At 32.2% G+C, this 26,412-nt stretch overlaps 1 protein-coding gene across 1 annotated transcript in view; it reads left to right on the top strand.

Moving 5' to 3' along the window:
* LOC145285940 (rho GTPase-activating protein 11A-like) overlaps positions 1 to 26,412 on the top strand; it is a 51,584-nt gene that overhangs the window by 16,372 nt on the left and 8,800 nt on the right. Inside the window, exon 2 of the mRNA XM_080134448.1 lies at positions 23,423 to 23,505. Within this exon, the coding sequence (XP_079990574.1) occupies positions 23,423 to 23,505 (83 nt within the window). The remainder of the gene's footprint in view (positions 1 to 23,422; positions 23,506 to 26,412) is intronic.

Raw genomic sequence — 26,412 nt, 5'->3', positions numbered from 1 at the left:
AGAGAATAAACTTATTTATCGAAGCACAACAGAGCATCCCAGCCTGCTTATATACCAACTTTCTAGCTTCTGATCTCTATTTAGTTGTAGCTCAACTGGTTGGACAGCTGAACGTTAGCTACTAAATTCATCATCTATGATTCTGTTATTTGCATCCCTCATTTATGTTGTTCCAGTTTCTTATTTCTGTTCATTTCTGATAATTTTAAAGTTTTTGGTTCGTTCTTGGGACTTTATGTGAACTCTACTTTGCGGCGACTGCACCAAAAACAGGCTTGCAGAATCTGAAAGTATAAAATCTGACACCGATTCTAGGATTCAAAAAATTCTGATTCTGGCTCTTTGGATTCCAAAATAATTGACTCTGACTTATTTAAAAATTTTTCCAATATTCAGACTTTCTTTTGATTGTTCAGAGATTAAGAAATCTGACTTCAACTCTGACCAGAAAGCCTAGATTGTTAATGCCATGTTCAAAAATGTTCCTTACTTTCAGTTAAAAAACTTGCTCATTTTCAACTGCTTCTAACGAATTCTTTTTTCTTTTTCTTTCTTATATTGTAACTGCATTTCTATTTGAAATTTATGCCAAGCTTTTGCTGAGATATCCACGGGGATCTTAATAAATCAAATGAAAAACAGAAAAACAATTTTGTACAATGATGATCAAATGATGATATTGGTCTCATTTTGATCAGTTTATTAACATTGCAAAGCACAAATAGTTTGCTTGTCTTGAAGGATTTACTTATGAAGTTTTTTATTTTTTTAAAAGTTTTTTTTAGGCAATTAAGGATGAGATTTTCCATTGAATAATGGAGCATTTTATTATGATATTCATCCAGTTTGAGTTTGTCTGCTTCTTACATTCTACCATATTCCAAACCATGGCGACCCAAGGTCACACAATTTAGCTACCAAATCATGATTCCATTTTCGAAGGTCTACCATCTGTGGACCTGAGAGCTTGGTTAAGTCCTCTTTGATGGTTGTTGCCCAGGTCCACAACTGGTGCCACCCAGGCAAAGCAATAGGAAGGATTACATCACAAATTCTCCTTCTGTGCCTGCATGCTCAAACCATCAAAGGTACAATAGATGGCAGACTGCATTGAGATGTTGGCTGAGAACAGCAGTTGGAATACTGTTGGCCTGCTGACGTTGTAAAATGCGATTGAAGTAATTATTGTTAAAGACTTCAAACTTTCGCCAAATGATTAAGAATATTTTAAGAGAATTAAAAAATGATAAATGGAATGAACAAAATTTGATTTGTTTTATATAAATCACTCCAGCCACTTCATGTAAAGAGCTATAATTAAAAAAAAAAAAAAAAAAAAGAAAAAAGGTCACTGCAAGGTCAAAAACTAGTCAGCGATGAATGTTGTGGACAGATTCTGAAACGGAGAACAGTAATGCACATGTGAAAAATTCCAAAGTCTAATAAAAATCGCCTCGGAAAAAAGGCTTCATTTCTGAGCAAATCTGATGCCATTTACCCAAGTAAATTTTCAGGGTCACATGTTCCAAACTGAAAATATTCAAGAAAATTTAATTATTAAAACGTTGCCTAGGCCAGCTTTCGCAGGATTTATGCAAAAGGGAAAATGCTCTAAATCAGCAACCACTTGGAGTTAGATGCTCAAATTTTCAGAATTTCTTAGTTTTTATGATGTCCATTTGTGGTACAAATTACAAGAAAATCTTATGATACAAGTTTTAAGACCTGCATAATTTGATATGGCATAAGATGTGACGAGTTGCATCAGAGGAAACGCCCAACCAAGAAATGTCTATACACATAGATACTTTTTTACTTTTCATTTTCGATAAAAGAGAAACGTTTTCAGCTTGTTAATCACTTTTGGAGAAAGATGTCAAAACTATTGAATCCATTACATAACAAAAGCTCTATAGCATTTACATTGATTAACTTATGGATGCTATCTAGAGAAGGCGCTGACAATAATTCTGACTGATGGTTGGAATCAGAATCTGTCCTGCTCTATAACTCAACAGCTTAGACACTGACAAAACAACAAGAAACTTCACTTGACAAAAGATACAAAGATTTTTTTAATTTCATTGAACATGGTCAGCTGAAGAAAACGCTCAACTGGACACGTTTCTCCTATCTTAGTTTCGCTAAGAGAAGGAAGGTTTCGGTCAATCCTGGGGAAGTAAGTCAGAATTTGTGACCACCTCCTATGAAATCCGTTACACAGCAAAATATCAATTGGAAGACCTGCCAACAAAGATGGTTGGAGGGAATGAGTCTGAAGAATCTGGACGCTTTATGTACCTTCTGGGAAAGTTGGGCGTTGGGCCAGCACTCTCACCCCGAATAAAGAACGCCTTGATACAAAAGCATCTACAAAGTTGTAGATGGCTTATGCCTCTCCGATCTTATTGAAAATTAATTCAAATTTTTAAAAACAAAAAACCTGTAGTACAAGGTATATAAAATTTTTAATTATCTAATGAAGAGTACAAATAAATTTGAAAGACCTGATTCCACAGTTTCGAAAAATGCAATTCTTCTCATCAGAAGAAAGACGTATACAATAAATTTTGCAGGTTAATTACAAATATGAAATGAATCATATTTGCATAAAACAGTTATTAAACAGTGAAAGTTTATAAGGAATTAAGAAAGCAGGAACAAGGAAAACGAGTTCCTTTAGCTATAACCGAAACCAAAACTTATAAAGAATTTTTGGTAAAATTATTTATAAAAAAAATAGATGACTTGAGTGCTATCTGCTATAACCAAAACTTATGAAGAATTCTTGGTAAAATTACTTATTACAAGAAATGGAAGGTCATAGCAATTAAACGACAGTCATGGGGAAGAAAAAAGATGAAAGTGTTACACACAAAATAACACACATGCTATCGTATTAATATATAGATTAAAATAACTGACTTGTTTTGGCTATGCATTCTGATTCTCGCATATTTTATTATTTATTTTTTTTATTTTTAAGCCTTTAAAGTGCCAAATAGAAATTAATTTCTGGTTCAGATTAAAGTCAGTAGGCTCAAATAAAGTATTATTGTCGAGTTGTGACCTGAAACGAAAAGGAAACCTTAATTTTCTCATGTGTCATTGTTGTATAAAAAAAAAAAATTTTCAAATCTATTTTCAGGCTAAAAAAAAAAAAAATCCAGGATTGTCATTTTGTTTATTTGAATGGAAATAAAAGAATCTTTCCTCTTTACATAACTGACCTCCTCTGGAAATACATTTTAATAGCAATTTCCTTCCTGTGGCACTGTTTTTGGTTGAGTGGATGTTTTAGATATTATTCTATAAGAATGCATATTTGTCACTAAAACTTCTTCCAAACTCTCCAACCTGTGCTTGGCCATAAATCTAAATTATAGAATGTTTCGGAAATCATCCCACACATATTTGATAATCACTTATCTTTTAGACAAATGTTAATGAGTGTATGCATCTTCGAACATTGACTCTGTGTAGGATTTGCTATGTGTGTGCGATTAGTTTAGTTACAGGGTGCGGCCAATATTTGTTTGTCAGATTAACTGGAATTGATATGTGACCTGTTCTTGTAGACATGTAGTTGTTTTTACACTATTTCCCCAATATTTCAAAGATGGCCGTTCTATGTTGTATTATCATCCTGAAACATTTTTTTTTTTCCTGTACAAATATTATTGTACCGGGTGGAACAATAAAAATGTCGCCCTAAAAAAAAACAACACTATAGCTTTATTTTAAAACTTTTAATGAAAAAAATCAATTCAGGTAACTTGATTATGTAGTAGAGCTGACATCTATTCTATGTAGCCGCCATCAGCCTCAATCACCACCTCAATACAGGTGAGGAACTAGGAGCATGCCTTTTCTACAAATGCTGGCTGGAGACCAGTGAATACACAGTGGATGGCAGCGATCAGGTTGTTGTGGGAGGTCATGTTGGTGATGTTCTCGACGTATAACTAAATAAAGTAGTCCTCTGGGTTCAGGTCAGGGGAGTAGGTTAGGAACAGTGAGAGACGGGTACAAAATCGTAGCACTCCTTCTGAAGCCAAGCCTGGGTCTTTTTGGACTTGTGGACTGGCACAGTCCTGCTGCCACACTCGTGGTCTGCTGGCAGCCACCTGATTGCACCAAGGGATCACCACATTCTTCAACACATCCAGGCATACTTACTTTGGTGTTGACTTTCAAGCTGACTTTGAAGATGTGAGGTGCATGAAGTGGCCATCACTTGAAAACACACTAAAGACCATAAGCATGATCGGAAACGTTTTAATTACCCTGGGCATGTCGCTGTTATTCGTGGTAATCTGGCGATGCATTTTAAGTTGCTGGCAATGGTCCTGTTGTTATAACTTAGATCGGTAGAGAGCATGAGTTGTACAGCGGCGCGTCTCCAATCTCGCTCGTTGAACATTGTCACTTTCAGAGATGATAGAAAGTTCCTATCGCTCTTGGGATTTGTGTGTACACAACTGGCCAACTAAGAAATGGAATCATGTCGCCTTTTCTAGGGTGTAGAAAAACAAGTGTACAAATTTTGGAAACTTCCAAGACTATTGTAGAATAGGGCTTCATTCTTTCAAATTTTTTTTTTTTTTTCTGCAAATTTATTTAGTTGAGGGGTAGGGATTAATCAGTTGTTTTTTTTTTTTTGTATTTTTTTACTTTATGAATTCAATATTTAAAGAATTTTTTTTTTTTTTCTAAAATTGAAGGTTTGAAAAAAAAAAAATTTAAGTTAGAAAATCTTGCTTAATTGGTGTTTAATGATCATGGATCAAAATTAGATACAAATGTGAAATATTTTATGTTTCAAATGAGAATCTAAAAAGAGGGTGGAATACCTTTGTAAAAATTCAACAATATGCGTTAGACATCAATTAATAAATATTCTTCAAATTTCAGTTTCTGAATATTTGAAAGGGTTTTAGGGAATATAATGAATTCCATGAAATCTTTTAAAATATACTAAAGAAACTGAAACTTGGCGAATATTAATTAGTGTCTCATATTTATTGTTGAATTTTCATAAAGGGATTGTACTCTCTTATCCTTTTTGCATTAAACTGTATATAAACCCCCTATTTGAAACCTTATACCTCGCAGTTGTGTTCCAAAATTGATAATGGTCCATTAATTATCTCTAACGATCCATATAAACGCAGATCTAATTCTTATATAAATATATACACACACACACACACACACACACACACACACACACACACACACACACACACACACACACACACACACACAATATATATATTGATGTTGGCATTCTGTGTATGCTGAATGTAAATGGAAACGCCCTGATATTATTGTAGCTCTTTTAATTTAAAACTGCAAAAGTATTTATCTAACCTAGCAGGGATGCCCTGCATAGCCCGGCCATAAAATATGTTTAATATGATATTTTAATTAATGCAGATTTTGTATATATTATTATAATCAATTTTCTATCGATTCTTATATAGGATGACCCCAAAAAAAAAACAGGGCATTCAATTGTTTTTCCGAGCATTTTACAGTCAACGAAGAAAAAAAGGTCAAAGACCCTAGTGTTTTGATGTGATGTTTTGAATATAATAAACTAGTTATGACCAAAGTTTCATTTCATTCGGACAAAACACTAAGAAACGGGGCCTAATTAGAGTTAGGTCTGTTTTATTATTTTTTTTGGGGGGGGGGGGTCACCCTGTATATTAAAGTTATGATTTCAAAATAAAATAAAAAATATCCATATGACTTGGGTGCATCAGCTTGAATCGAACTAAAAAAAAAAAAAAAATGGAGTTCCTTCAGCTATAATCGAAACCAAAACTTATGAAGAATTCTTGGTAAAATTATTACAAGAAATGGAAGATCATAATAATTATTCGGCAGTCACTTAAAAAAAAGATGTAAGCATGACACAAAATAACGCATACGCTGTCGTATTAGTATAATGATAAATGAAAGTAGATTCTTTTTAATGTTTGTATAACAAAACCTTTTTTTTTTTTTTCAAATTTATTTTTCAAGGAAATAGAAAATAAGTTCAAGAAAAGTTTTTTTTTTTTTTTTTTTTTCATCCCTACATGCCACTTTTTTCTTTTGTTTTTGATCTTTTTTTTTTTTTTTTTTTTTTACTCTTATTCATTGTAAACAAGGGATATTGCCACATGTACATAAGGAGCTACTATTTGAGACCATATCTACAAGGGCGTTATGTAGTGAGTTGAGCAGCGACATGTCTGTTAACATTACATTTAATTTTCTGTTGCAGTACTTTTGCTCTATAATGGGGTAAATATTTAATTGCTGCCCACCTCAGCAAAATGTGGCACAAGACCGGAAAGTGGGAACCCCGCAGGCTCCCCTAAAGAAGGGGTACTCCTGCAATTTTAAAAATTGGCTGAGTAACCCCGTCGGCATTCTCTGGTCAGGGCAGGCAGCAAGCAATAAACTTGCCCCACCGGAAAGCCCAGTGACAAGGTCTGGGAGGGTGGACCTCCTAGGTATTACCCAGGCGGTGTACCTCAGTCCGACAGGTGCTGGGCCGGTTCCCAGCCCCTCACCTGTCGGGCTGACTGTCAAGTGACGAATCCTTGTATACTACCCTGTCTCCCTGCAGCCAAAGCCGCTAGGAGACCTTCCCCATCAGACGATGGGGTATGATCCCGAACAGTCGGGAAATTCTATTTATAAACAATGCTGCTAGGAACTGACGAATCGAATTAATTCACGTTCTGCTACCAACCAATCAGAAACCAGAATTGCTCCATAAATATTAAACCTTTCTGTAGCAACTTTGTATATGTTTTCTTCATGTCAACACGGGAAGAATCTTTTGCACTGGATTCCAACACGAGAACTGTCTACTGAGAACCAGTCACCTCCAGGACTTGTGTAGAACAGCTAACCATCGGAAACTGTTCTGAAACTAAACATGGCTTACACTTCTAGAATGGTACACTCAGTACATTTCTCTCTGGTCATAAACACTTGACAGAAATTGAAAAAAGGTTGTGCTGATGAAAGAGTAACAGGATCGGCCGGTTGCCATTTCCCATTTAATCTTCATTGCTACTGTTTAAGTGTGTCAAGTGAGAAGAAATACATTTTTGGTGGACGGAAGTAAAATGATTAGAAAGTTTATTTAGTTTGCTATGCTTATGGGGTGCGCAGCATAAGCTCACATGTAATGACTATGCATTTTGAAGAAAGCTTGGGTTGCTGATGGAGTGGATCTCTAATGAATTCTAAATCCTAAAACTTATTGTGAAACTAATGCATCACTGATGACTTATAGTGGATATAAGATGTAGCTTAAGATTAACAATTAAAAAAAAACGACTATATTTAAAATTTTTTATAAAAAAAAGTGCAATGTATACTTTTTATAAGGAAATTTGTTGATTGGTGATCTTTTTAAACCAGCGCATTTCGGGTGGCAACATTATTACATACTTAAGTGTACTATAAATTCCAAAATGTATCAGAAATGATCCAGTAGATGTGCTAAATGTATTAAATATATATATATATATAATCGGCCACAATTAGGTTCTGAGATTGTGTTTAAAAAATGGAGGATCCTTAATTTAAGTTGAAGGTTATCTCCCTTGTTTGTCATACTGAATTGGTCACACAACTCTTCCACATTAAAACCTACAATAAATAAATGCATACTTATGTAAGTGGCATAAATCTGTCTTTTCAAAAAAAAAAAGATCTTTCATTAGTTTGTTTAAAAAAATATTTTTCAAAGCAAATACATTTAATCTATAAAATAAGTTAGTTGTTGTTTCTTGAATCAGTCTCAGTAATATCAATGTTTGATTCTGGTTAGTAAGTTTCTTTTGTTAAACTTTTGCAATAAAATTGTTTCGATTCTATTCCTTTCATAAAATATTTCATCCATCTAGGAGCAAATTTCAAGTGAATATCATAACTAGATAGTGGTAGTAGCAGCAGAGGCCTTATGGAATTTAAAATGCTTAGACTTAGAAAACATGATTAGACTGAAGATCTAAAATTTCTGGTTTCCATTTTTTTTTTTTCTTTTCTTTGTTACAACTAACTTTAAAATTCTTAGCACATCCTCATTTCATTAAAACAATTTGATTCAGTTAATAATTTAATATGCCTATGAAAACATAATAGTTTTGAAAATTAATCAGCTTACTTGAAAATAAAAATATCAAATACTAGAGTGGTATAGAAAGGGAAATGGACTTTTAACAATTTTTTTCCCCCTCCTCTTCCTTAAGCTCTTCACCTGGGTACGGACAGCTAGTCCTCTATATATATAAAAGCCAAACGTCTGTGTGTATGTTTGTATGTAACGCTAAAACTTTTGAAAGACGGAACCAAACTTGACAAATTGTGTGTTTGTATGTCTTGCAAAAACTTTCGACAGAGGTGATGAACCTGACAAAAACTGGTAATATTTTAAACCTCGATCTATCGGACGACACATATGGAAAAATTGGTCAAAAACATTAATTCCTTTACCCTAAACTCGGTCATTTTGTACAAGAAGAGGTTGCATTTTTAGTCACTATTTTGGCAATTCATCGTTTTCTTTCCAATTGATTAGGCTTAATTTCAATGCTCTCCACTTCCGGTCGAACCATGGAGACATCGGCTAAGTCGTCACATTTTTTATTTTTTTAACCTTTTTTTTTTCTTCTTCGCATTACAGGTTCGAGCCTACCTACCTACTACTACTTTTTTTCAACACTTCTGCCTACTGTCGTTTTGATCCCCCCTCACTACCACTTTTTTACACCCCCTTCCCCTGGGGGTTCTTACTACACCACTTAAACACCTGGGCAACGCAGGGCACTTCCGCTAGTAAAATATAAAACCTAGATCTACCTTTTAAGAATTGTGACCTCAAAGTGTAACAATGTCATGTTAATCGATATGGTATGATTTTTGATTGACTCAATCTTGTTGGTTTCCTTCAATTCTTTCCAGAATCAGGTACTTACAGGAGTTGCCCTGAGGAAGAACTTATCTGCAAATTGGTAGCCTCAATTGCATTGGCCGGCTGTTAAAAGTGCAGAGGCAACCAACTGAAGACTTATATAGAAACAATGAAGAGACATGGAGCTGGTGGCTGACCTTTGCTTTTTTGGTGCTCTCTGCTTGAATTGAAAATGGCTGAAATATATCAAGGATTCAGTTGCCGATCAGCAGAGGTGGATCACCTTGATGTAAAATGCAGTGAACTCATTTAAAATCAGATCAACCCACTGAGTGAATGCCTTTGCAGTTGCGGTTGTATGAAGGTGACCAATATTGAAGGAAAAATGCGATCCAACAGAATTCGAACTTGGTGCACCAGTTCAACAATCCATATTGATATTTATTTTATCACGTTTCCGTTTCTCTAAGGAAGTAAACAAAAATACTTCATGATAAAATAAAAATGGATCTAAAGAGGAAATCAGTTGAATTCTGATCCATGGATTCATTTGATTGAAATAATTTGACCTTCTCCATGGTTTCAATTTTTATTATTTTGTGGGCCAGAGTGTGATAATCGGAGTGCGCTGGCTTTTTAAAATCGCACCTGACCTTGTGTCACACCTCCTGAAAAGTAGATAAATAAAATAATTTGATACATTTTCTTCATATCTGTACCTGTGAGCATTTAGAAGTCATTGCTAGAGTTGGAAAATGATTTTGGTAATAAGAATAAAAGACAGTTGTTTTAACCTCATTTTTGAGGAAAATCATACTTTCAGAAAAAAAAAATTGGTTGGGGGGGGGGGGGCATTTAAGAATAATACAGTTGGAATCCCTGCTGATTAAGGTAATCTAAGAATAATAGAAATGTATTCGTTAGTCAGAAGAAACCTTTGTCCATGTCCAAGTAATATTTTCTGTTATTGCATGCTTGTGTGTCTGGCTAAAAACTGAGAAACTACACAAGATTCACTTACAAAACATACAGAATTAGCACGACTCTGGCCAGGTCAGTCAAAAAAGGATACAGTAAATTATTACTGAAAAGTTTATATTTGCTAATAAAAAAAATTATGCACCATTAAAATCAAAATAAGCCATTTTTTACAGCATTTCAAACATTATGGATATATTTAACAAGTATGTGTATGCTACTGATACCACTTTTAATATAACACTAGGAAAAAAATGTGACCTGTTGAGTCATCCATTGAACCCTGATTAAATTGTTTGAATAAGGGGGATTGCAAAATCGGTTAAATATCTTTTTTAAAATATTTTAAATTTAAAGACAAAATTTCAAATTATCCTCTTTTGCTCTCATCTTTTTCTACTCCAACTGTAGGTTAAATGTGATGATATTCTTTGGTTTTATGGGCGATTCCAATTTTTATTGTCTCGTCATTATTTTTATTAATAAACACACGGAGAATAGCACTGAAGTTTGAAATAGATTTTTTTTTTTTTTAAACAAATTAAAATTTTATACAGTTTCTTAGACAAATATTTTTTTTCAATACTTAAAAAATGTACATTTTGTTAGGATGAATAAATGAGAGGTAAAAGGGAATATATTCAGCTCTTAATTTCGTTTCAATGATTTTAAGTAGTAAATAGAAATTGTAAAGTGATGGTGAGTAAGCAAAGCCAACTAGTAAAGAAATAAAACTGCAAAGAATGTATTAATTACTCGAGAGATTAAACTATATAACATTAACAATTGAACAGTTCATGTAATATTTTATGATAATATGCATTGAATAATAAAAGTACTGCTGTTTGACTTATGGTACATTTAACCATGCTAAAAATAAGTTTTTTGATAAACAAAACAAACAAGACATGTGATATTTCTGAATTTTTGAGATGAGGATTGGTTATTCATATTATTTGGATTCATCGGACTACTGTTCTCATCTTGTGTGTGATTTTCATAACGTTTCTGTTGATATAACCTCCAACTTTCTTCAGGTGTATCTTGTTAAACTTGGGAATGTTTCTATCAAACTCGAAAATTTGGACGGAATTTCAAGCGGAACCCTTTATTTACTTCCGTCAGCCATAACTCGCAATTGTATTTTTGGTTGCCCACACTGAGGATTGAACCATTTAACCTTCAGGAGAATATCACTTTTGACAATTTTTCCAAGTACTCTAACCACTGTGCCACGAGTCCTGTATTCAATGAAATCTCCGTCTTTCATAACAACTCTAAGGTCTTAAATGCCTACATGCTAGGATGAAGTTGTCTGTTCAATTGGCCATTATTCTGATTATGGGTTTTTTTAGAATATGGGTGCTTATTAGCTTTCTCAACTCTGTTCTATACATAGTTCAAGAGATTAAATTCTGAGGAGTTGGGAGACCAAATGTTAGGTTATGTGGCCTGGAAAATTATCTGCCACACAATCCTGCATTACTAGAGCATTGTGTGATGTGGCATCTTATTGAAACACATAGTCTTTGTTGCATATCTTATCCATCCATGATTTAACCATTCTATTCAAAACCTTTATGTAAGTAGCAGACTTTATTCAAAGACCTCAAAGGTATTAAATGTCCTTCATTGCTGATGGCTTCTAAAACCATAAGTTGCAAGGAATTTCGTATGCATTACTTTTGGAACATCTAAAGCATCAGAACATGGCCATCTGTCATATTGATACTTTTCGATCTTAAGCGTTTAACTCTTTACATATTTTGTAAATGAAATATTAAATGGTTTTCGAAAATAGTTCTATATCTAAATTGCTACATTCAGCCTTTATTTTATTTATGTTCTCTCTAGAAAGTTAGACACGATGTCAAATGTGAATTTCATGAAAGTGTTTCTGTGGGACAAACTGGATTTGAACTAAACCGTGACCTTCATAATAGTAGGCTCAATCACTTGAAAATGATGTCACATCTGAGGTGTTAGCAAACAAGATCTGTTGAACAATCAGATTGATGATAGTGAATGAGAGCTTTTTGATAAAATATTAGCAAACATAAAAACTTATGTTGAAAAATAAAAAATATCTCAATATTAATAAAAAAAAAAAATAATTTAAAAGTTGTTTCTGTGAAACAACATTCTGTAAATAAGCATTTTCATGGATTTGAAGAACTAAAATCCGTTTATTATTTACTTAAAAAAATTGTATTTTAAAAAAAAGAAAATAAAGGAACACTATTTGATTTAGACTAAAACTGAACTTTATTCAATATAAACTAAAAAGCAAAAACAGAATTATGTATGTAAAATTATGTGCGCTTGGAGCAAGAGCCAATCAAATATTGCAAAAACTGAATTATGAATTTAGGGAATAAACAAGCAATAATTAAACAAATTAAAATCGAACGATAAATAATTTTTCAAATGAAAACTATTTAAATTCAAAGAAATTTAAATACAAAGTTACTAGTGCAAAAATATTTATTTTTAACTCCAGCTTATAGAAAAATCTTCTAAAAAAAAAGGGGGGGGGTTCTAAATAACGTCATTATTTCAACACGGGCCACATTCTTCAGAAAACTGATTAATTAATGAATTTTGGGTCCTTATTTAGAATTCGACTTTATAATAATAAAAAAAAATACAGAAAATATAGACAAATCTTTGATGTACATACCCATCATTGACGATGTCATATTTCAAAAATCAAATTTTGTTCAAATAAAATCAAATTTTATGACTAGTAAGGTGGAAGAGCTGGGAGCAGCCATGTCTTTTAAAATATGTTAAAATTCAATGGCTTTTATAAGTATGGCCATTACAAAGGTCATGTGACAACTCAATTCGACTACTGAGATTTTGTTTGTATTCAAAGTAATTTACTTTTTGTTTCAGGAAAAATTGTAAATTTAGATTTTTTTTTTTTTTTCATAGTTTAAAAAAAACCCTATTTGATCAATTTATATGATATTTGGAATATGACATCTTCGTTCCTGATAAGTACATACATCATAAATGTTTTTCTGTATGTTTTATTTATTTATTTTTTTTTAAGTCGTATTCTAAATATGAACCAAATTTTATAAGTGTTATAAAATTTGATGCAAAAAATTCAAAACTATTTAGGAATAAATATATAGACAGTTTTAGTTTACACTTTTTAATGAAAATGCTTGTTTGACCTATACTTTTGAATGAAGATAAATATTACTTTTTCTTTTCTCTTTCTTTTTAATATTATTATACAAAAACTTCCTCATAGAAATGATAAACTTGAAACATTCTTTTTAGACAAAAGAAACCTTTAATGGATTTTAATAAATTCAAAAGAAAGAAATGAACAAGTTAAAATACTTATTGTCAAAACTAAACGTTTGCCTACAGTATTGACTTCCGATATCCAAAAATAAAGATCTCTCTAAAATATATGAATAGTACTGTGACAAGTTTTATTTATTATTAAGAGAACAAACTGGGAAAATATCCTGCAAAAAATTATTTGTTCTAAAAAAAAAAAAAAAAAATTAATTTTCAACTTTCTGACCAAAAATTTACTTGTTTGTTTTAATTATCAAGAAAAAAGATTGTAAAAAATTGCATTTGAAAATTATTTGACAATGGGTGCATTTTTAAATTAAAATTAAAACCGCATATGAATTAATAATTAAATACACTTTTAAAAAATATAAAACTTCACAGTATTTTCCTAGCAAAAATACTTTTAATTGCATGTGTCCAAATGTAAAACATTTTTTTTTTATCTTTCAGAAAATAAAATACAATCACTTTTGAACCAGTTTTATAAATTTCACAGCAATTTCTTTGAGAAAACAAGCAATAATTGAAACAGAAAATAACAATCCTTCATAATAGTCACTACTGTAGGTCCGTGACCGTAGGACTTCACCTATGACGTTAGCACGTTATGTGATTTTTAGTGATGAGGCCTACTATATTTATGTCAGTCTTGACTTAGCACACTCAGGTTTGCAGTTTGTTGTTAACTACTTAACTATCGTCAGCTTTTATAATCATCATAACTGTGTGCCACTTTATTTCTTCTGCAATCTTTATTTTCATGGCAGGTGTTCGACTGAGCGTTAACCTATGCCCCCCCCTCCCTTATAAACATTCGCACTCCTTAGTCTCTGTCTGTGCCTAAAACTAAACGAAAATTCAATAAGCAAGGTTTCTTTCCTATAACTTCCCCCCTTGTGGAACACAATACCATGGGATTACTTCTCAGCTGACTATGACATGGTCGTTTTTAAGTTAAATGTAAACAAGTTCTTGTTGAGTTTTCCTCTTAATCGGATCCTACCTGTTTTCTACCATTACCAATCATCAATGAAATGTCTAACCTTTATCCTTGAGTGGCCTCTGGGTCTTGATAAGCGGGTACCCTATAGAAAAAAAAATGAGAGCTTCCACTGATAATTGGGAAAAAAATCAAATATTCCTGCTATATTAAAAATAACTTATGTCCTCAAATATCTAGCACATTTGTGTGTGTGCATGTGTGCGCGTGCACGCTCGCGCTGGGTGGAACGATAAAAGTGTCGCCCAAAAGAAAACAACACTACAGCTTTATTTTAAAACTTTTATTGAAAAAAATCAATTCAGGTAACTAGATTATGTAGTAGAGCTAACATCTATTCAATGTAGTTGCCTTCGGCTTCAATCACCGTCCCGATACAGGTCCAGAACTGGGAGCATACCTCTTCCACAAGTGCCAAGAGCTTGGCAAATACTTAATGGATGGTGGCGATCAGGCTGACTTTGGTGTTGTGGGAGGTAATGTTGGTGATGTTTTCGACGTATGACCAAACGAAGTAGTCGAGTGTGTTCAAGTCTGGGGAAGAGAAGTGAGGAGGCAGTGAGAGAAGGATCCAAAGTCATAGCACTCCTTCTGAAGACAAGCCTGGGTCTCTTTGGACTTGTGGGCTGGTGCTGAATCCTATTGCAACACCCAGGATCTGCCACCTGATTACACCAGGGGATTACCACTCTTCAGCACATCCAGGTACACGTGATATTGACTTTCAAGCCAACTTTGAGGATGTGAGGTGGCATGATGTGGCCCTCACTTGAAACAACACTAAAGATCATAACTATGGCCAGAAACTTTGAGCTGTGCCCTCAAGCGTTGAACCATCAGGATTTGCATTTTGAAGGTGCTGGCAATGGCCCTGTTGTCATTACTTGGATTAGTAAAGAGCACAAGTTGTACAGTGGCACATCTTCGATCTCGCTCGTTGAATATTGTGTCACTTTCAGACATGATAGAAGGCCTCTATCACTCTTGGAATTTGTACACAACTGGCCAACTAGTAGATGGTCTGCAACAAAAAAAGAAAATTGGCTTTCATTGAATGGAAATGGAATCCTGTAGTCTTTTCTGTGACGATAGTTTTATTGTTACATTTTGTATTATCTGTTATATTAAATGTGAGTCAATTAACTTTTTTTTTTCTTTTTTTTTTTACACAAAATACATTATGTTTGAAACAGAAAATTCTGTTTTAATTAGCTGAACTAGTCATCCATTTCTCTTAGCTATTTATGTATTGCTATCACCCCCCTCTCACTCTCTAATATTTCTTAACGTCTATGTGAGCATTTGAAGAAAGAATGGCTGTTTTATGTTTCTGCATTCTTGAGATGAGGATTGATAATTTGGATTATTGTTCTCATCTTGAGTGTTATTCGCACAACGTATCGTCTGATGTAACCTGCAACTTTCTTCTCAGATTATTTAATACTTCTTCCTGATTATGGCTGACAAAAGGGTTCCGTACAGATTCCCAAGTTAAGCAAGATGAATCTGAAGAAGGCAGATTACATCGACCTAAACGTTATGAGAATAACGCTCAAGATGAGAACAGTAATCTGAATAATACAGACGATTCTGTTTTTTTTTTTGTTTTTTTTTTAGGGGGGGGGGGTTAAGTGTCATCCTATAACTTGCATATTAATGTCTGTACATGCCACAAGCATGTATGTAAATTAAATGGCAAAATGTTTTTACTTCAATATATGGATAATAAACTATAATACTTCTATAGAAAATTAATAAGAGTCTTATAATAAAGATAATATAGAACAAAGACTTATTAATTATGCAAGATGGACATCTTAATTTCATTTTACTAAAATCGAAGTTCTCAAAAGCTAATGCTTGATCTCTACACAACATGCATAAATAATCAAATATTCTATTAAAGTTTTTCTTTACGTCTCAAATGTTGAGTTAATAAATAATACTAGCTGGACCTGTGGAAATTCCACAGGGGACTAATTCATATGTAATATATTGATGTTGGTATTCTGTAGATATTCAGCGTAAATCGAGATGCTCTGATATTATTGTAGCTATTTTGTTAAAACTGCAAATGTATTTATCCAAGCTAGCAGGGATGCCCGGCATAACCAAGTCGTAAAATATTGCAGATTTCGTATATATTATAGAGTTAATGTTCTATCGATTTTTTTTTACATATTATAAAGTTGCGATTTCAAAAATAAATATGACTTGGGTTCATCAGCTTGTATTGAAACCGAATCCCAAACATAACTTTAGTTCATTCAGCTATAATCGAAACTGAAAGCAAGAATTATGAAGAATTCTTGATAAAATTATTTTTTAAAAATAGATTGAGTGCCATTAGCTATAATCAAAACCAAAACTTATGAAGAATTCTTTGTAAAAATTATTTATTACAAGAAATGGAAGTACATAACAATTATACGACCCGAATGTAAACGTGACACAAAAAATAACACACATGCTATCGTATCAATATATATTGATTACCTTTTCTCTCCCAATTGACCAGTTAAATGTTATTGTATATCTTTCTTTTTGTCTTACTGGTGGACTCTCCAGCTTGGTGATGATATCAACAATATCACTTGAAGGTGCATTATTTTTCATATAAGCCACTCCGGGTTAGCCATACTGAGGAGATCTTATGTATCAGTTTATGAACTTTTAATAAAATTAAAATAGAATAAACAGTGATAGTGATTGTGACCCAACAATTCACATGTGTATGTGTCTATATCTATCTCTATTATTATATAAAAGGAACTTTGTGCGTTCGTTCCCTATGGACTCGAAAAGGGTTGGGCGGATTTTTTTTTTTAAATTCTCACTAATGTACTTTATGCGCCTGGCAGTGTTCTTCAGTAGGTTTTGTATTGGAATATCCTCAATAAGTATTGATAATTCAAAAAAAAAGAAAATCCAATGAACGAGGGAATGGGCAATTTTGACTAAAGTTAATGCCTAATACAGCCTAACATCACAAGTACATTCGAGAAGTTTTATTACTACACAAGCAGAAAGCCCCGGTATATAAAATAAACAGTAACGTGTGTGTGTGTGTGTGTGTGTGCACCTTGGAAGTTTTTCAACCTTAAAAACTATATTTAAATAAAAAAAAAAAAAATTAATTCCAAGTACTTCATTGGAAAACTATTTTACTTGTTAATCGGTTTCGCTTCCAAGATTTCATGCTAATCTTAATATTATTTTAGGGATCATCAGTTGTTTACCATGAAAAGCTGTTTCAAAAATTTAAAAATAAAACAATATTTTATATCATGGCTCCCAGCTGTGTTGATCAAACACCACCTCCCTTAAAAAAAAAAAAAAAAAAAAAAAAAAAAAAAACAAGGACAAAAATGTTCTGGATATCTGAGCTAGTATTTTTCTCCAGATTAATTATTTTACTAACCTATTCATGTAATTAAAAAATAAATCTTTTTCATTCGTCTATTTACAAAGCCACTGTATTTTTATAAGGTTCGGACAAATCCATTAATTATCCTCCCTTCCCTCTTTCTGTTTGTTATTTATTTATATTATTTATTATTTAATATTTTTATATTTATTATAGTTTATTGTGTGTGTGAACAAATGATAAATTAGTTTTGTTTAAAAAAAAAAAAAAAAAAAAAAAAAAAAAAAAGGTGTTTAATTTAGTTTAGTGAATGTGCTTGTCATTGAAAAAACGTGGAGGCGGTGGAAAAGTCCAATAAAGCAAACCATATATGCAATGTATACAACATAAAAGGTTGGGCTATGTATTTTCGTAACTTGGAAGTAATTAAAAATTCTTTGCAAACAAAAGGTTTGGTATTTTGAGCAACATGAGCGTTCATATCATAATTGCTCTATTGTCTGAGATCGCTTTATATTTAGTTAGAAACTGTTTTTAAAGAATTGTACTTTATTTTTTTTTTACTTGAATAATAAAAATAAAAGAATGATTTTAACTTTTCAAGGACATACAATTTTCATTAATTTTTTTTTTTTTTTAATTGGTTTAAAATTTAAATATTTAATATTTTATTTATCAAGATTATCAACACATGGGTAAAGAGTTTACAGATGTTAAAAATTACATCTGAAAAGAGGGCAAAAACATTTTGTTTAATAATAGTTTATCTATGACAAACTATAAAGATAGTTTTCCTTTTGGGATTACAATGTTTCGTTTACTGACAGAACGCCTCTTCACTAACGCCGTAATTCATGCCAACAATTCTCAGTTTTGATGTTTTCTATCCACTGTCAAACACTCGACTGTCTGTCCTCTCCAATTCTGCTTTCTTATAATAGTTATTCCGCCCATATGCAAATTAATGTCATATAATAAAAAAAAATCTATCTATAAACCAAAGTTCTTTACTTTTTCTTTCTCTGATTTCCACATCTGGCATATCAAATATATATGCTGTCACTTGTGTGAGTAGTTTCTTCTATTACAGACATATATACATAGATATACAATTAAATACATTGTTCCTAATCACAGCACAATGCAGCCACATACACCTAAGAAAGTAAAAAGTTTATATGCTAAGCACAAAGACATTTAGGTTTTTTATGGCATCTTTTCTGTTAGGATTTGCCTTTGTATCCTATCTACAGGATAGTAGACCAGCAAGTGAGGAAGAATTCTTAATTCTAGACCATGCGTTGCCACATGATTTTTCTTTTGCAAAGTTTGGGGATCTAAAACAAAGAGGCATAACTCTTAGCCTTGTACTAGTTGTCTCATTTTATCAATAACAGTATTTTTCAAAATTCTTAGACTATTTGAAAACAACTGTTGAGTCAGAGCAAACACAGTATTCAGATTCTGGCTTAAAATCTTTTTGCATTATTAATGTTTATAGGGCAGAATGTGTATGATTGCATGTTCAGCTAAAATTCAAAAACTACAAAGAAAAGACCTACAAAGTTTGTATATGCTTTAATCGGTATTGCCCTGGATGAATATCTCAACTTTAGGAATAATATTCATTCTTCAGTAGTGAATTGACTTGGGTTTCCTTGAGGGAAAGGGGACGGTATTATAATGTACTAATTTGAAAAGAAAATGCTAATTTTCTGAGAAATTTATTATATAAAGCAAATTTTTGTGTGTATATCCAGCTAAAGGGATTGGCAGGACAGAGGAGAAAAGGCAGTCGGGGAAAACATGATGGGGGGGGAGAGAAAGGTAGAGATAGAAGTTTTAATAAAAAATGTTGCACTTTTACCTTAGGTAATTCCAGTTAGCCTTGCTAGTATATACTATATATTACATATTGACATGTTTACTTTTAAAGATGGCAGGCTTGTTTTTCAAAACTATAAACTCAGTAATTTATGATTTCATTTTTTTTTCTTGTATATAAGCATATTTCAATTAGACAACAATTAATACATGATAAAAACTTAAGCAGTGTTTGTCTTTTAAAAGATAACTGTAACAGTATTGGATGTGTAGAAAACCAAATGAGGTTAGACGATAGAGAAAATTTGAAATTCTATTAGAAGTTAAAGATTAGAATTAGTGTTCAGGAAGTTTCCAGTTACATGCAGCAGATAAAAATCTTTTATTTCTGAACTGCAAAAGATCGATCATGTTTAGGGACAGTTGTTTCCTCCCTTTATTAGGTAGTTTGAAGAGACCCAGAGGGTATTATGCATGTTGTATTCTGTTTAAAAAACAAAATAATAGTAATAAATAAAAAGAATTGTTAAATCTTAATTGATCATCTGCAGCTATTATTAATTTTTACAACCATTTTTGTCAAAAAGAAAATAAAGATTGCAACAAAAAAGGGCAGGGCTACTATGATGCTTAATACTGTTATCATCTACATGACAAGAGTCTCTGTTTATATAATGAGTGTTAAACCCTATTTTTGGTGCCATGACCAGAATCCCCACCTTCACGCATTTATTATATATCTTTTTTCAGACAATTTTCGCTGACTTTAACTCCTAAAACTATGACATTTCTCAATACTGACTTTACAGCTGTGTTTGAAAAGATAAACTTTTTTTTTTTTTTTTCAGGAACACAAATCATTTTGATTTTTATAAATTAAATACAATCTAAAATAAAAATTTTACAATTAAAGAAATATGAATAATAATCCAAGGTTTGCACAGACTTGAAAAATCCTTGAATTTAACTTTTGCCTTGAAAAGCTTTTATTTCTATTATTACCTTAGAAAAGTACTTGAAAATGTCGAAAATATCTTAAATAGAATTTTCAAGGCCTTTTATGTCCAGTAAAAATTTGTCACAAAATATTAAAAATAAAATCGAAATAAATACTATTAAATAATTTAAGTATTAATGAAATTAATTAAAATATTTTTAAATATGTAAAATAAAATCGAAATACATTTTGCAATTGCATAGTGGTGTTAGAGATACAAGAGTTACATCCCTTTATCACAAAAGAAAACTACCTTTATTTTTTTTTTTTCGATCCCGACGGCCTAGTTTTCAATTCTTTTCTTTTTTTTTGGGGGGGGGGGGGAGGGGGGGCTCTATTTTTGATTTCATTTATAATTCTTCCCCTCCCCCCCAACAAAAAATTGTGATAACCTAAAATGAGACTGGCCGAGCCAAAAGAAAAATGGACATAACAGTAGCTATCTTGGTTGGAAAGTTAATAGCGACAAAGAGACTTAATATTTAAAATGAAATAAAAAGCGTTTTAAACTACTTAAAAACACCAAAAACTGATGTAGGTAGATTGCAAAATAACTTTTATTGGCTATAGTAACATTTGTTGTATATTTTTGTTTTTGTTACCACTGTGGATTGTAAAACGAAGCCAAAATTTTGTTTTGAAAACTTGAATTTTGTCTGGATAAAAACCTTGAAAAACTTTCTTGAAATTTCCTTGAAAATGTTTATGAACCCTGTTATCAGTACAAAACTTTGAATATGCAATTTTTTTCTTCATAAGTCTTCTGTTTTAATTTTCTTTTATAAGTAAAATACAAACTTTTTTTAAAGACTCTGAAGTGAAAGTCTGATTTATTTTCATTCAACTCTTCACTTCTAAAAAGAAGGAAAAAATAATTTTTTTTTTTCCTTTTTAATATGTCAAAGCGTTTCTAAAAAGATCTGTTGGTCAGTTGGTAACACTTAAGTTTTAAGTAGTACTTTTTTCACCAGTGTAAAGCTAAGTTTTTAATGACATTTTTTTTTTTTTTTTTTAGTTGTGTCCATGCATCACTATAGGATTTTCTGTGCATCAGTCTGTCACGTTTTTCAACTTGAAATTTCATTGCTAAACTTGCAGATTAACAAACACATCTTCAGACTGAATCTGCTGTTTTGTTTTATGCTTTTAGAATCCTATGATTTATGTTGGGATCTGCATTATGAAAGCAATATATTCAACATTGTTCAGTGAGTGCAGTATCAAAATAGCTATTTGTTAGATAGAAATGGCGGGGGATCTCCCAAAGGCTCTGATTTGTTGAGTGATCAGTTGATTTTAAGCAGCAATGGCATATGTAAACCCATCTGGGCTCTCTATCAATAGACAAACGAAAATATTAATGGGAAACTTGTTAGAATGCTGAGCCACAACTATGGCTGAAACTGGTGGTTTTCAAAATTAGATCAATTAGGCCAGCTTCCAATCACTGAAAGAAACAAAACAAAATGGCGATCTAGAAGATTGGGGTCTAGATACCAGCTAAAACTACTGAGAAACCACTGCAAGTGAGAATATAACCATATTCTCATTTAGTGCATTTTGTCTTCTGGAAGTGATTTGTGTTTGAACATTTGAATGTATTTCTTATCGTAGAATTACCATATCTTAGATTATGTATTATTTAACGCCTGCAAACATCTAGTATATAAAATAAAATCGGTCTTTTTCTTGATTTTGTCAGATTTTTTTTCTACAAAATCAGTATTTGATTTTGATTTGTTAGTTCTTGTGGTGGATTATTGCAGTATTTTGAGAACAATGAAATGCAATTTCATTCTCAAAATTACTTTGTTGGAATTATTTTCATTCAGATGCTACCGTTAAAAAAATTTTTTTTAATAGTCATAACTCTGTACTCATCAATACAAACTTGCTTCCGTTTGTGACAAAAATATTTTGGAAATGAGTAAAAACGCTCGCAAACAATGCCATGTAGGTACATCTGAGAATACAATAATGCTTGCTTTATTTATTTATTTTTTTTTCTTCTCTGTGTGTATTGTTTTCTGGACATTTGAGAATGTTTGGTAATCTTGTATGAGCAAGAGCTAAGAAATAAAAAAAACAACAAAAAATATCACAACTGTGTGGTAGTTATGTCCCTTGTATAACTCGAAAGTAAAGACTTATTGCCCTTAGTTATTATTGATTTTCTTGTAATGGCATTTCATAAATAAAGCATGCTATGAATCAGCTCTCGTCTTATCCACTCGTTATCACAGCCATCTTATCCGATAAACCCCATAACATAACTATCAAACATGTTAAAATTTAAATTTTTGCTTTTGTGTAAACTGATTGTAAGATTTCTCTTAATTTATTATCGTTTTGTTAACTTAATGACACACACACACACACACACACACACACACACACACACAAAAAAAAATGGCATCATGTTTGTTTTTTTTTTGTTTTTTTTTCTTAAAAATTTTTTGTGCCTGCTTAGCTTCAAATTATTTGTGAATGAAAACATAGTTAATAAAATGAATGCTTTTATATTAAGGGGAGTGCCACTTTGAATAAGGATTAGTGTACTGCAATTTTATTTTTTTTATTATTTCCGGAATTAAGCTCTAACCCACCTCTTCAGCAACATAATTAAAGGCAGACATTTTGTTTCTCTTATCTTCAAAAGGCAAATTTTGAAAGATAAAAACTTGAAAACAGTTTCAGAATGTTAAAAGTATACAGGTCCATAGAAAATTCAATTTGGATGCGTTTAGTTAGGTATTTATTGCATTTTTTCCCCTCAACAATTAACTATACTGTAAAATTACCAAATGTTTTAATTTGAATTTTACAAAACCTTGTCTCCCTACTTTTTTCTATTTTTATCTTCCATAATTCTTTGGGGGGGGGGCATTGTCTCTTGAACATTTGAGAATATTGAGTTTGTTTTCTTCTGAAACATGAATTTAACATGAAGTAGTCAAACGTTAAAATTGTCCGTCTCTGGTGTATAATAATTTTTCTTTTCTTTTTCAGTATGAACAACCGGTTCAGACATTTGGAAATTATCTGCTCTATGTTCCATTTTATTCGACAGAGAATTTTGGTCGTGTTCCCGCGTAAGTATAAATCCACCATCTTTGCATATTTTTTGTTTGAAGGTTTCTCAAACTGATTAATCTAGTATGAAAGTAAGCTGCGCATTCAGTTTTACGATTAATTTACAAGTGGTGGGAAATTATGTACTCTATGAGATATTTCCTACTCAAATCGCTGGAGGACGTGTGACTGACAGGGATATTACTTCCTATATTGGAATGGAAAAATTGCTGATCTGATTAAAAAATCAATAAATTTGAAGATTAAATTTTAAAAAATCTTGTACCAGTAATAAGTATGTTACTAATAAAACCGATTTATTTATATATATACACACACACACACACACACACACACACACACACACACAGGGTGGACAATAAAATTATCACCCTAAAGAAAACAATATTACAGCTTTATTTTAAAACTTTTATTGAAAAAAAGATCAATTCAGATAACTTGATAATGTATTAGTGCTGAAATCTATTCAATGTAATCCCCTTCAGTCTCCATCACCGCCTCGATACGGGTCTGGAACTGGGAGCATGCTTCTTTCACAAGTGTTGCCGGGAGCTCAGTGAATACTTGGCGAATACTCAACAGAGGCGGCCATCAGACTGACTTTGATGTTGTGGGAGGTTATGTTGGTGATGTTCTCAGTGTATGACAAAACGAAGTAGTCCAGCAGGTTCAGGTCAGGAGGAGAGGGGGGTGGCAGTGAGAGAAGGTTACAAAGTCATAGCACTCGTTCTGAAATCAAGCCTCTTTCGACTTGTGGGCCAGTGCCAGGTTCTGCTGCTAAACCCAGGATCTCCCAGCAGCCACTTGATTGTATCAGGGGATCACTACACTCTTCAGCACATCACATTTTGGTGTTGACTTTCAAGCCGACTTCAAAAATGTGAGGTGGCATGATGTGACCATGCTGTCAAAAAAAGATCATAAATTTCTGTCTGACCTTCTTGGGTCTGAGAGAGCCAGTATACTTCCACTGGGGAACTGTCTCTTGGACTCTAGGTCATAGCAGTAGATCCAGCTTTCATCGCATGTCATCAGACCATCTCCCTGCTGTCATGATGTCTTATTTTCTAATCTTATCTAAGCACTCTTGAGACGAACGTTACACAAATCTGCCACATTTTCAGTTTTTTGTGAATAATTGTGTGTACAGTTCCCACAATGACCTCAAACTGTACAGTTTCTATGGACACACAAAAGTCCTTATATATGAAATTCTTTATTTGGCCAATCGACTCTGATGTTCTGACTTCCTTACTCCTCCCACCCCTCATATCATCTCTCACAGACTTCCTGCCTTCCTTGAATCTCTTAATCCACTCAAAAACTGATGCTCGATTCGTGCAAGATGGTTCAAAAGCTGTCTGAAGCATTCCATACGTTTCTGTGTCATTTTTCTCAATTTTAAAACAGAATTTTATTGCATATCATTTTTCTAAAGTGTCGTCATGTTCAGATTGCATTTTTGAAATTCACCAGCTGTGATGGTTAGGCTTTAGTAAGGTGTATTCCAATCCTTGTTGTAGCTGTTCATTTGAACCTGAAATCATATGAATTAGTCAGTCATCTCCTAGTATGTATAGCAATAACATACTGAATTTTGAAGAGTCTTCGACAATTTTAAATGCCTGTGCAAAAAAAGTCTGGAAACTTATTTAAGGCACCTCCTATCCTGCTGATTCTGCGTCATTATCATCAGTAGAAAGTATAACCAGGTGTTAAAATGGTGTGATGTATGGATAAAAATGGACAAACGAAAAGGGTCTTGTTAAGCTTGTTTCTTTATATCTTTTTTATATCCATTTGTTTTCCAGATCAATCATAGATACAAAACAATAAGATAGACTTACTGTTGGAAGTAACTGGGATGGTAGAAGTAGTTGATATTTCAAGAATATAATCTTTTGAAAAGAAAGGGACCAAAAGAAATGTTTTAAAAAATAGAAAAACTTGTAAAACCGGAAATGAGTAGGTAGTTGAGATGTCATGCAGAAATAGAATTTAAAAAAAAAATAAATTAGTTTGGATTTCCAATCATTGTGTTATTTGCTCATACTAATGTAATTTTATCATCTCTGTTAGCCTGCATTATAGCTGCAACATTCCTCACTGCACCCTTCTTATATAACTTCACCACGCCATCCTCTTCTGAAACCCATTTATGTCTCATGCCGATATATTTTGTACTTTACATCTGATCTCATGCAATTTTAGACTTAATAGTTAGAATAGCACATTTACAAGGATACGATATGACTGTGCGTGCGTGCATGTGTATATGTATATATGATGCGATTAGGTTATTTAGTAGTATATTTCTAACAAAAACCTAAAAACTTAATACTGTCAGAAAAACGTTTAACATGTACACACATATATGTGTGTGTATGTATGTGTATAATATATATATATATATATATATATATATCGGCACATACAAGTAGAAAATTGTGCACGATTGACACGCCATCACAATCAATCTCTATTTAATTACATCAGAGACAATCCCATATGAATAAATAGAATATTTATATAAGAAATAAATAAATATGTGTGTATACATAAAGGAAAAAAAGATAATATATATATACACACATAAAAAAAATAGCTAGATTGAAATTATGCATATAAACATGTTAACTATACAATATAAATTAAATACGATTAAAAAATAACAAATAGGAATAAATACATTATAAATACATAAATTAAATCAAAACAAAATAATATCCAAAAATAACAGTATTATTAAAGATGCTTAATATTAAAAACGCTAACGCTGTTACTAATATATAAAACACATAAGAAAAATGAATGAAAAAGTAAAAAAAACATAATCTGAAAAAACTGAGTAAATAAACATAAAAAAAATATAAGATAAAAATAAATAAAACAATTAGTAATATATA

Source organism: Euprymna scolopes, chromosome 10 (genome assembly GCF_053919585.1).
Source record: "Euprymna scolopes isolate OS-2025 chromosome 10, ASM5391958v1, whole genome shotgun sequence".
Lineage (NCBI taxonomy): Eukaryota > Metazoa > Mollusca > Cephalopoda > Sepiida > Sepiolidae > Euprymna > Euprymna scolopes.
The sequence above is the reverse complement of the archived record's forward strand: the minus strand, read 5'-3'. Positions and strand labels throughout refer to the sequence as shown.